The 12,805-nt window shown below is 42.6% G+C and overlaps 1 protein-coding gene across 12 annotated transcripts in view; it reads right to left on the reverse strand.

The window, feature by feature from the left end:
* Positions 1–1,365: 1,365 nt before the first annotated feature.
* Positions 1,366–12,805, reverse strand: part of FBF1 (Fas binding factor 1) — a 50,124-nt gene continuing 38,684 nt past the window's right edge. For 11 of the 12 annotated variants that reach the window (XM_061616241.1, XM_061616240.1, XM_061616238.1 and 8 more), the window contains 8 exons: positions 12,532–12,650; positions 9,924–10,046; positions 9,299–9,484; positions 8,279–8,455; positions 6,618–6,755; positions 4,428–4,566; positions 3,630–3,745; positions 1,367–3,334 (listed from right to left, as the gene is read on the reverse strand). In XM_061616241.1, the coding sequence (XP_061472225.1) occupies positions 3,251–3,334; positions 3,630–3,745; positions 4,428–4,566; positions 6,618–6,755; positions 8,279–8,455; positions 9,299–9,484; positions 9,924–10,046; positions 12,532–12,650 (1,082 nt within the window). In that variant the 3' untranslated portion in view covers positions 1,367–3,250. Of the gene's footprint in view, positions 3,335–3,629; positions 3,746–4,427; positions 4,567–6,617; positions 6,756–8,278; positions 8,456–9,298; positions 9,485–9,923; positions 10,047–12,531; positions 12,651–12,805 lie in introns of all 12 variants that reach the window. The other variant, XM_061616242.1, reaches the window with a different exon arrangement.

A 12,805-nucleotide genomic window follows, 5' to 3' on the forward strand; every position in this document is an offset into this window, starting at 1 on the left:
AAACACATAATGATGTCATAAAATAAAAAATAAGTAACTGGGGGTGCCCACCCCAAAATCTGCTCTGGGCCAGGATGAATCATACACCCCAGGAAAGGGGAGGATGTCCTCTATAACATACCAGCGCATCCCGTCTGGCCCAGAACGTCTACTGGGCGCAGGGCACGAATAATGGCATCTATCCAAAACCAAAATGGACAAAAAGCAGGAAAAAATAAGTAACTGGGGGTGCCCACCCCAAGAAAGGGGAGGGTGTCATCTACAAGATGCCAGTGCATCCCACCTGGCCCAGAGCTTCTGCTGGGCGCAGTGCATGAATAATGGCATCTACACACAAACAAAATGGACAAAAAGAGGCAGAAAAAATAAGTAACTGGAGGTGCCCACCCCAAACTCTGTTCTGGGCCAGGACAAATCATACACCCCAGGAAAGGGGAGGGCATCCTCTCTAACATACCAGTGTGTCCTGCCTGGCCCAGAGCTTCTAATTGGAGCAGGGCACGAATAATGGCATCTACACACAATCAAAATGGACACAAAGAGGCAGAAAAAAATAAGTAACTGGGGGTGCCCACCCCAAAATCTGCTCTGGGCAAGGACAAATCATACACCCCAGGAAAGGGGAGGGTGTCCTCTACGAGATGCCAGTGCATCCCATCTGGCCCAGAGCTTCTGCTGAGCGCCAGGCACACATGAGGGCATCTATGAAAAACCAAAATGGACAAAAAGAGGCAGAAAAAAATAAGTAACTGGGGGTGCCCACCCCAAAATTTGCTCTGGGCCAGGACAAATCATACATCCCAGGAAAGGGGAGGGTGTTTTCTATGAGATGCCAGTCTTTCCCAGCTAAAATGATTAAGTGTAAATAGGGGGAAATCTGTAATTTGTGGTGACCACTTGAAAATCTGCTGTGGGCTATGAAAAATCATTCACTTGAGCAAAGTGGATAGTGTCCTCTGCAAGATGCCACTGCATCCTGCCTGGCACAGTTTTTCTTGTGGACACACGGAACAGATATGGGCATCTATGCACAACAACAATAATCAAGCTATGTAGAAAATGTAAAACTATAGTTCTGATGAAATATTATTTCAGGATTATGAAGTGGGTGGTATTGCCACATCTGAACAAACCACAAGGTAAAAATCTCTACCTATTCTGGAATTAAATATTTTACCAAAATGCTTTCTGTGATAATTATAACTAAAACATTTTTATCACTTGCAGTGTAAAAGCGAGAAAGTGCAGTGGAACACGTACCCTGAGTAGGAGGACTTTTATTAATGGAGACCCATGCTTCCTGCTCATCACAGTGGCAATCAAGACAAAACCAACAAATAAGGAACAATTTGATCTTCGTAACTTTCCAGCACAGATTAGTATTAATGACATTAGGAAAGTGTACTTTATGACTTACAATTCTTTCCTGCCAACCTTCAGGTTGAAGATGCCAAAGGGGACATACAAATTAAAATTAATATTAAAATAATGCACAACAATGTACAAATAGAAAAAGATGCTGTTAGTCTTTATTTTGGTATCTCCAACTTTGAGAGCAAACCTAAAGTACCCGGCACTAAAAATCACCTTGTTATGAAATGTTCAGTTAGCACACGTGTACAGTTCCGACATGCAACCCTGACACCCTTTTAATAATCTTTGGTCATTGACACTTGAATACATTCCAGAATTTTGATACCCAAGAGTTAGGCAGGAAAGCAAATATAAATCCAGTGTACATTTAATTGTATGAAGAGAGAATTAACATACTTATATCTGAACATATGTTAATTGACAGACACAGAACTTAATAGTATTGTGCGTGCCCTTAATTTTGGGACTGAGAGACTTTCAGGGGTTCAAGTACTTACCCAGTTACTTATTTTTTCCTGCATGTTTTTGTCTATTTTGGTTTTGCATAGATGCCCTCATCCATGCCCTGCGCCCAGCAGAAGCTCTGGGCTAGGCAGGATGGAGTGGCATCTCATAGAGGACACCCTCCCCTTTCCTGGGATGTATGACTTGTCCTGGCCCAGAGCAGATTGTGGGGTGGGCAATCCCAGTTACTTATTTTTTTCTGCCTCTTTTTGTACATTTTGGTTTTGCATAGATGCCATTATTCGTGCCCTGCACCCAGCGGAAGCTCTAGGCCAGGTGGGACACACTGGTATGTTATAGAGGAAACCCTCCCCTTTTCTGGGGTGTATTGATTTGTCCTGGCCCAGAGCTGATTGTGGGTTGGGCACCCCAATTACTTACTTCTTCCTTCGTATTGTCAATTTTGGTTTTGCGTAGACACTTGCATGCATGCCCTGCGCCGAGCAGAAGCTCTGGGCCAGGCAGGAAGCAGTGGCATCTCATAGAGGACATCCTCCCCTTTCCTGGGGTATATGATTTGTCCTGGTCCAGAGCAGATTTTGGGGTGGGCACCCCCAGTTACTTATTTTTTCCTGCATGTTTTCTGTCTATTTTCTTTTTGCATAGAAGCCCTCATCCGTGCCCTGTGCCCAGCCTGAGCTAAAGCTGCGAGCCATGCTTCAAATCTCATTTTAGGCATAAACTCACTGAGTAGCCTTAATCAAGCCAGTATCATATCAGTATCACTTAGTGGCTTTGGGTTATTGTGTTTTTTAGTGTGCAAAGCAATTTATACTCACTCACGCCAGTCTGTGCAGACAATACTGAGCTTGGTGGACCATTTGCCTGACTCAGTATAAGGCAGTTTCCTGTGTTTCTAGAAATGTTTACAACAATCTTATTGTCATATAATCACCCCATAAACAAATCAGGATGAATGCTTAATAAAGACTGGGTATAATCTAACATTTGTGTGAGCTTTGTGCAACCAAATCAGGATGAACGCTCAATAAATAGGACATCTGGAGAGGTCCCTAGTGACCTGTTTTGGCCCACAGGTGATGGGAAAGGCCCCTATGAAAGTAATGTAAGAAGGCAATGGGGTGGAGGGATAGGATATGATCAGGAGCACATCACTGCCCAAATAGACGAAGCTCCAAAGGCAGCTAGCAACAAAGAGCTTCAGCAAAAGAACCCTGCCTGTCTCACAAAAGCAGGGTTTACAGGAAACTTAAAAAAAAATTATTTTACAAATGTAACTTCTGTCAAAGTTGGCATTTACATGTTTAAATTTCCCACTACTCACAAAAGCATTAAAAAAATATCAAAATGATAAAATCCATCTTTAATAAGAGAAAACATCAATCCAGGAAGGGCTGTCTCCAGCATTCTCTCATGCTGACTGGGATGAAGTCTTGTAAGAAGTTTTCTTCAAGGTTTCTAAGAAGATCTGTTCTTCTTCTAAGAAATCATGATCCTGTAAAACAAACAGGAGGATGAAAATGGTAGTGAACCAAGAGTTGCTTGGTAGAAAAATAAAGAGGCTGCATGTGTGGGTGTCAAGTAGCCATGCTGCCTTTCCATTTACCAACTTACGTTGGTGAGTAAATAATTTCTTCAAATAAGTATGCAATGGTTAGAGCTGAAACTAATCTGAATATAAATATGTGAAAGGAAAGTTGAATAAAATCATAAAGACAGAAATACAAGCCCAGGAAAGATGTAATGTTTCCAATATATAGAAGATCAAATGTTGGACAATTATGTCTTACCTGTTCAGCTGTAAGCTTATGCAGCACCAGTTTAGCATAGAGGTCTGCTGGTCCTAAATTTGACAGGCCCCGAGAGGCTCCAGGGTTGGCTTTAGGTACATCAGGAAGAGAGAAATCTAGGAAGGAAATAAACTTAGGTACAGTAACGAGTCATAAGGGTTAGCTACACAGATACTTCACACAAGACTTCTGTTGGGAGACAGAGCCTTTAGTCATGTCATTGATTAAGGATGTCACAATGTCAGTGCTGTCAGGTTTGATCCAAATGATTTGCTCTCCCCAAATTTTATTATGGGAGACTACATTGTTCTTCTATAAAAGGACATGAAAACAGCTATGCAACCAACAAATAACAAAGTTAGGTGTGTAGTTGTGTTGTCCAGTTTCTGTTTCTTCATTTTGCCATTTAACAAATTGGGAAATAAGCTTGAGTTCTTTGCCAAGTTAAAAAAGGGGGTAAATAATGCTTCCATAGCTTTAAAAGAGATAAGAAAGCATTCTTTCTGAAGTAAATCCCCCTATTAGTTCATTATCTGACGGTGCTCTTCTTTAGTACTGTATTTGGAGAACTTGAATATTTTGTGTGTGGGAAATAGATTCAAATCCCTGCTTAGCAATGAAGTTCATGAGGTAGCCAATGGAAAGTCATTATCCCACTATCACCACCCTCCAACATTAAAACTGCCTCCACAGATGGGCCCTCATAGATACATGGACTGAGCATCTTGCACCTTTACCCTGATTTTTTCCAGCAAAAGCACTCCTAAAGGGGATAGTATCGGCTATATAGTTACTTACAGTTTGTCTTGGAGATTACATTGGCCTGAGCTCCTGACAATGGCACCTGGGGTGTGGTCTGGAACACCAGTGGGTTGCTTGGGAGTCCCACCCGCAGTTGTTCAAGCTTCCTCCTCTGATGAGACAAGCTGAGACGTTCCTGACCCAATCCAAAGGGAGAAAGAGAAACATTCTAGTGGGAGACTCTGTAGTACCTGTACCCCACAACAAACTCATGCTGAGCAGACGTACTACACATGGACTGAGTTTTTAAACTTGCCATATGCCTCCAAACTTTTTATTTATTATCGAAATTTATTACTGCCCTCCACCCAGAGGTACAAGAGCAGGTTACACAATATAAAAATACAAGAAAGGTCACAATAAAATCACAATAAAACAGAATAAACAGCATCAAATCAGTATATGATACAATGGAGGGAGTGGATCATTTTATCTCAACCCTTCATAAATCTGAGCAAAGAGGTGTCCCTTCACCTGCCTCCAAAACTATGCAATGCTGGTGCATGATACATATCTCAGGAGACAGAAGAGAGCATTCCAAAACTTAGGGGCTACCATCACAAAAGCTGTCCGATGGGTCATCCCCTCTCACACCACATTTTGCAGCAGCACCATGAGCACTGCCTCTCTAGCTTAACGATTACCAAGTAGACTGTCATCTGCTATCTTATGAAGAACTCTGGAATCCAGCTTTGCTACTTAAAAAAAACAGCAAGTGGTGGCTTCTTATTTATTATTATTGCATTTCTATCTCACCTTTCCTCCAGTGAGGTCAAGGTGGCATACGTAGTTCTCCTCCCTCCCATTTTATCCTCACAACAACCCTGTGATGTAGATTAAGCTGAGAGAGAATGACTGGCCCACTCATGGCTGAGTGGGGATTTGAACCCTGGGCTCCCAGGTCCTAGTTACCAGATTCCCAATAGACTTGCCGTGTCCCCTTTTGCAAAACCACAGTTTGACCACTATCATGCCATTTTAACCTCAAGACCTGGCTATCATGGTGTGTTCCACTGTAATGTCCTCTTCAGTTTGAAAATAGTTCAGAAAAACCTGGAACCTTGAAAATCATTCAGAAGTTGCAGCTAGTGTGGAATGCTTGTAGCCCATTCTTGGAAGGTGTAAAAAGCAGCAGCTGAAGTAACTCATTCTTGCAAGTAGTGTAAAGGACACCTGTTAACTTCCAGACTCAATGCAAGACACTGGTGTTGTCCAGTTAAACCAGGGATGGGAAACCAGCAACCCTCCAGATGCAGTTGGACCTCAGCTCCCATTAGCTCTAGCCGGCATAGCCAGTAAATAGCACAGCTGATGGTAATTGGACTACAGCAGCGTCTGGTGGGCCACAGGTTCCCCACCCCAAATTCAGACCCTTCAAAACATGGAGTCTGCATACTTGTATTCAACATGACTCTGACCTACATACACTCATGGCATTCAATATTCCTTAGTTTGCTCTCATATCATTCTTCCCTCAAACTTTGGAAGTTTGAATTAGAAGTACATCACATAGTTTTGCCAAAACGTTGTGTAGATTTTTGAAAAAGTCTAAACAGAATAAATGGATTCAAGGGTGCCTCACTCCACTCTAATGGGAGCACATCCCAACATTTGGACACACATTTTGGGTTGTATGTAACAAAGTTGTCTGGTTAGTGCAAGGACTTCTGCCTGTACAATGGAACCTCCTCTCCCTACAACCCTCTGCACCCCCCAAATCTGCTACAGAGGGTAGGTAGAAACCCCAGAATGGATTGGGGAGGGTGCATAGGGAAGGAAGGAAAGTCCCGCTGCACGGGCAGAAATCCTTGTGCTAATGGGACAATTTCATTGGATGCAACCCTTATAAAATAGGATTTTTTAAAGTGGTATTGCTATCTATCTTTGGTTTAGGACAGTTGTTGCTCACCATAAGCTCACAGGATGTGGATTTTATAATCAGCCCATCCAAATGCTGAGGGAAGCTCAGATGATGACAAGGGGCCTTTTCAGTTGCAGCTCCCCATCTGTGGAATGTGCTCCCCAGTGAGGTCCACCTGGCACTTTCACTGACATCTTTTGGGCGACATGTAAAGACTTACCTTTTCCCCAGGCTTTTGATGGACTCAGCTGGTTTTAATCTGTTGTTACTGTACTGCCAAAGCCTCATGTGGTTGTCAAATACTTTAAAAGCTTCAGAGTAATCACCTGGTGCAAATGTTCCTCCTGCTCCTTCTGTCGCTCCATCTGATGCTGCACAAGACGTAGCCTTGCCTGATGCTCCGCCTCTACCTTCCTTGCCTCTAGGAGGGCTCTCTCCCCCTCTTCATATTTCTGGGAGGATAGCTGTGCAGTGCAAAGAGAAAGAATCAGAACTTGATTTGAGCTAAAGTCCAGTGGGGCTTTGCCCTGGAACCTGATTTCTGTGGTTGGGTTCAACCCTGGAACACATGACATAATAATCAAGAAGCAAATGCTTCTGAGCATATGCAGAGTGCTGTTTCCTCAGTGCTGATTTTACTCTACAGAAAAATGTCTTCCTGTTGTTTTTAATTTTTGGTTTCGCATTATGGCCTGATTCATGGTATTGGTTCCACAAACCATGGTTTATCAGACCAGAAATGTGTCTTGTGTCCATACACTCCCTCCTCCTCCCCTCCTATGCCTGGCTTTCACAAAGATATCCTGGTTCCTTAAAGTACAGTTTCCTGAAAATGTGGTTTAAGGTCTCTTCAAAGTGTGATAAGAAACCAGGACATCGGAGGACATAGCGTTGACTATATAATTATATAAAGTGCTATGTGGAACCATGATTTTAATTCTGCTTCCAGCTGACTGCTTTCCTGCTATGTCTCAACAACATAAAGGGCTCTAGTGTGAACACTGGAACCCAAACATCCAAAGTTACCCTCCTGAGTTTTCCTATGGCTATTATTTCCCCTTTCCCCCAAGAGCTGCATGTCTCATGGCTTTGTTCTCTACTTGCTCCTCCCCTCTGGTTTCGCCTTCAGAACTCTGTCCCTTTCCCCCAGCTAACCGATTACCTCTCCCCCCACAAAATATTTTCCTGTAGTGTACATCCCTCTCATGCTCCAGATCTGAAAACAGCACGTTAAGGGTTTTCCTTTGTACCCTTGTTTGCTGCCTCTCCCCTCAAGGACTCCTACAATCACATCAAAAGGATATTCAATGAGCGTAATTAATGTAGCTGACCCTTGTTTTTACTGTCTTTATTTATTTTTAAATGGGTTTTACTGTATAGTTTTTATTCGTTGTAAACCACTTTGATGTTTTTTGAAATGAAAGAGCAGTATATAAATATATTTATAAATAAATAAATAATGGGTTAGGCAAAGTACATTCAATGATTTTGTTCTTTACTGCATCTCGAACAAACGATGTGATCTTAATTCTGCTTTCCAAGGAGTAGGTAACACCACAATATGATTTCCTAACTACTAGCACCTTCTCTTAACTCCTTACAAAGGGCTGAATGCAACACTGCATGAATGAAATGACTTGTGCTTGTGCAACAGAAACCTCTCCCACATGCCCTCCACCCCCTCAATCTATTCTTAACCCTCCAGACCAGATTTGAGGGGATGGAGGAGGTGCACAGAGGGAGAAGTTTTATTGCACATGTAGAAGTTGTTCCTCTTGTGCAAAAAGTTTGTTGGATTCGACCTAAGAATAACAAATGAAGTGGACCTCAACATTTCCACAATTTAGAGAGATAAATATCAAATTTAGATGTTATACCTAGGACTAGATCTGTTCTTTGGCTCCTACATTCTGCTCTGGCTTAATTTCTTTCTACTGCTTTCCTAGCACAAATACATGTGTTAAAGGGGAAAAGGTGACTTTCCTACCTTGCTTATACTGTTGATTTCTTCTGTCCTTTGTTTGATGTGCAAAGCTGCGGCACTGACTTTTTCCTTTTCCAGTCTCAGCTCCTGCTTCTCTTGCTCCAGGATCACTCGATCTCTAGCCAGCTGCTCCTCCTTAGATCTCAACTCATTGGCTTTGATCTTCAGGTCTGCTTGTTCCTAATAAAAAGAAGCCGAGATTTGCTCTCTTGAATTTCAGGGAACAGAATATAAGGCCATTCCTTATTTGACTTAAATCCATATAGCCCAGAACTACATACTCAGATAGACAATGGCTCTTCAAGAAAATATTCTCTAGTTAATATTAGTTAATTTGATTATTGTGTTCTATATTTCTATGCCTATATTGTATTGTTTTATTCTTCATGTTGTAAGTCGCTCTGGGCAGAATGGTAGAAGAGCAAAGTAGAAATGAAAAATGGAAATGGACTGCCTTCAAGTCGATCCCGACTTATGGCAACCCTACAAATAGGGTTTTTCATGGTAAACGGTATTCAGAGGTGGTTTTACCATTGCCTTCCTCTGAGGCTGAGAGGCAGTGACTGGCCCAAGGTCACCCAGTGAGCTTCATGGCTCTGTGGGGATTCGAACCCTGGTTTCCCAGGTCGTAGTCCAGCACCTTAACCACTACACCACACTGGCTCTCAAAGTAGAAATAATAAATTATAATTATTAGTTTTACCCTTAGATCAGGGATGGGGAACTGTGGCACTTCAGATGTTGCTGGACTACAACTCCCATCATCCCTAGCCATTGTCCATGACAGTCAGGGTGATGGGAGTTGAAGTTCAACATCATTTCAAGGGTTACAGGATCCTCATCCATGTCTTGAGCCATTCATGTAGTATTATTGTTAACTCCTTCTAAACAGCAGGGCTTTACAAGTCCCAGTCCAAATAGATTCTCCCACCCCATATTTTTACTTTGTATCTTTTAGGTCTGAGCTGTGGCATTGACAGAAAGCGTCAGAACTAAGTGTGCTCCAATCAAGCCCCTTTTTACCTTTGCAAGGCTCATGATGGCTCCTTCTCTTTGAGAGTCAATCTGCAGAGCCCGGTCCACCTCCCGTTCTGTGCGCTGCTTGCTCAGACTCTGTTGGGTGTGGAGCTCTGACCACTCTGCAGCAAGTTTCTGGCGCTCTGCAGCACATTTCTGCATGACTGACTTCTGCTCATCAAGCAAAGCATTCTAGAGCAAGGAAGAGGAGGAGAACAGAGAAGGAAAGTGTACTTCCTGAAAGCACTGAAATGATGGCAAATCCAACAGAGGTCTCTTACACACACCACTTAACCAAAAGGGCATTTCAAAAGGTGGAGACATCTTTGTCCTGCAGAGATCATTTGTCTTGAACTTGTAGTCAGCTGCCTTAGGGAAAATCTCTTTTTATTTCTCTAGGAAGGAAATGTGTGTCTGTTTTAAATTTCTCTTTGTTATTATGCAAGAATCTCTACATAAAAGAGCAGCAGGCAACATACATGGAAGAATAAGGAAATGCAAGAGATGTATAGATATTTCCCTCCCATCTTTCCGTTCTGTATAGATGGCTGCATATTTACAACTGGATCAGTCCCCACTTTACAGGATGTTGGTAACATCACTTTGCTCAAAAAACAAGGATATTTCTAACCTTTGCCCTCTCTAGCTCTTCCTTCTCCATACTCAGTTGCTGCATCATGACCCTTCTCTGTTCCTCTAGTGAATGCTGCAAGGATTCCACTTTGGATTGTTCCGCTGCCAGCTTCCAACGTTCCTAAGGTAGAAAAACACGGTCTGCTTGGGGAAGGTTTATCCCATTGCAAGAAAGCAATGTTGTTGCGGGAGCAGTTGAAGGGAGGAGATGGGGGAATGGAATGTTGAGAGAGGAAGAGAATTGGTTGGTTAGTGGGTTGAAGCACTGTTCTTCAGCCTTGGGTCTCCGGATGTTGTTGGACTACAACTCCCATCATCCTTGGCCACCGGCTAAGCTAGCTCGAGTAAATGCGAGTTGTAGTCTGACAACATCTGGGGACTCAAGGTTGAAGAACGGTGGGTTAGAGTGAGGATAGAGGGACAGTGAGATAAGGGAGAGACTGAGAGACTGATCTAGAAGAGGATCGTTATTAGGGAAGGTAGGGTAGACATACTATCAGGATGGGGAGAAAACCAGAATGTCTACTTGGAGGAAGGGCGGAATATAAATCTAATAAAAATAAATAAACAACCAACCAACTTGCCCACACCCTATAATCTAGCATTCCCACCAGGGCCAGCATAGACCAGCTGCCCCTGCACACTAAGACAGTAAGAATTACAAGAATTGTATCTGTTGCTTCTGCGCTGGTGGGTGTGCTTCTTAATTAAATAAATATTCAGTCCTGCAGAACTTGATGTCTGATCTGGGTGAATTCTAAATTAAAATATGTCTTGTCCATGTCTATGGTGCAAAGGGTATGTGTATAATACTGCTGGAGAGTCCTGCTCCTCTCCAAATCAATAGGTGGTGGCAGTGAATACCTCAAAGGGAAATCACAGCTCAGTGGAGTAGCTGAGAGGCTGGCATTTCATGACAACCTGGGGACAGGCCCTTGCAAAGAGGCAAGCAAGGGCAAACAGATTCTTTAGAGGGTGCTACTCAGCTGAAAGCCATTCCAATTGCAGCTGCAACATCAACTTGATACAAGTCCATACTACACAGGAATTCTTCATTCATTAAGGAAATTAATGTATGCAAACAAACCAAAATCAGGATATTCCTAAACCCCTGATCACCTCAAGAAGGATCCTGTAGAGCTGGAAAAATGATCAAGGGCATGGAGTGACTCCCCTATGAGGAAAGGCTGCAGATTTGGGGCTTTTTAGTTTAGAGAAAAGGTGAGTAAGAGGTGACATAATAACATGTATATAATTGTGCATGGCATGGAGAAAGTGGACAGAGAAAAGTTTTTCTTTCTCTGTCATAACACTAGAACTCAAGGACATCCAATGAAACTGAATGTTAGAAGATTCAGGACAGACTAAAGTACTTCTTCACGGAGCGCATGGTTAAATAATGGAATTCGCTGCCACTGGAGGCCACCATCTTGGATGGTTTAAAAGAGGATTAGACAAATACATGGAGGATAAGACTATCAATGGCTGCTAGCCATGATGGCTATGCTCTGCCTTCATGGGTAGAGCCAGCATTCTTCTGAATGCCGGTTGCTGGAAACCGCAGGATGGGGAAAGTGCTCTTGTGCTTAGTTCCTGCTTTTGGGCTTCCCACAGGCATCTGGTTGGCCACTGTGACAACAGGATGCTGGACTAGATGAGCCACTGGCCTGATCCAGCAGGCTCTTCTTATGTTCTTAACACACAATTTACTTTTTCTTATTTTCCTCAATTAATTCATCCAGGAGAACCCCATCCCTCTCACACTGATCTGTTCCAAAAGAATAAACACAGTTTAGAATGACACACAATATTTTAAAGCAAGGATTGGAAACCTGTGGCCCTCCAGATGTTGTTGAACTGCCAACAGTCCTGACCATTGCCCATACTGACTGCAGCTGATGGGAATTCAGCATCTAGGGGTTCCCCATCCTATCCCTGCTTTAAATACATGATAAAATATGATTTCAAAATTCCTTTTCCTAACAGAGTGGGTAAAATAATTTTCTTAGTTCTTTCAATGCATGTTTGTGAGATATCCTCCTAATTCTATGTTAATACAGGTATTATATTCTGAATTAGTCAATCAGAAGCATTTTAATAACCACTAACATGGATTAGAACCTTCTGATCTTAAAGTGTCATTTTGAATCAAGAAAAAATATCCACCCTTTGCCAGTTTATGTACAGTTATGAACTTAGGGAATTAGTGTTAACTGAACCCATGAGTGTCTTAATGAAATTCTGCCTTGTTGATTCTGATAGCCACTTGCCTCTTCTGGGCAATTCACTCTATTCAGGGCATTACCTTGAAGTGGTAGTGACCTGGGTGAGGTAGTGAGGCAGCATTTACTTGGTTGACCACTAAGCTTTCATTTCTCTTATACTAGTAGTAAATAAATGCAGTAAAAAGTTGAAAAGGGCACAGAAATCCAATTGCTTTCGCTCGGTGAACAACTTAAATCATTCTAAAACCACATGTTTTTGGAGAGGGATTGGGGAAGAAAAATAGGATGCCTTTAGTTAAAAGTCCTGAATCCCAGGTCTCACATTCCTGCCAGAGCAAATGGCTGGCACCAAATGGCTGCTTACATTCAGCATCAGCTCACCTGCTCCATAAAGCGAGTCTGCTCATTCAGCCTGGCCTGCATTATAGAGATGACCTCTTGGAGCCGGCCTCGTTCTTCTTCCATGTCTCTCTGCTGCTGGGTGAGACGGTCTTGCAGAACTTTCAGAAAGGAGGAAAAAAAGAATCGCCATCTCTTTGGAAGTCTCCAATAGCATACAGTCCAATTTCTTTGTCCAAATCAAATCCCCTGACGCCAGTAGAGTTCTAAGCCCCGTAACTGTTGCTAACCAGTGCAGCTGAACTTGTCAAGAACG

The sequence above is a fragment of the Rhineura floridana genome, chromosome 3 (assembly GCF_030035675.1).
Source record: "Rhineura floridana isolate rRhiFlo1 chromosome 3, rRhiFlo1.hap2, whole genome shotgun sequence".
Classification (NCBI taxonomy): domain Eukaryota; kingdom Metazoa; phylum Chordata; class Lepidosauria; order Squamata; family Rhineuridae; genus Rhineura; species Rhineura floridana.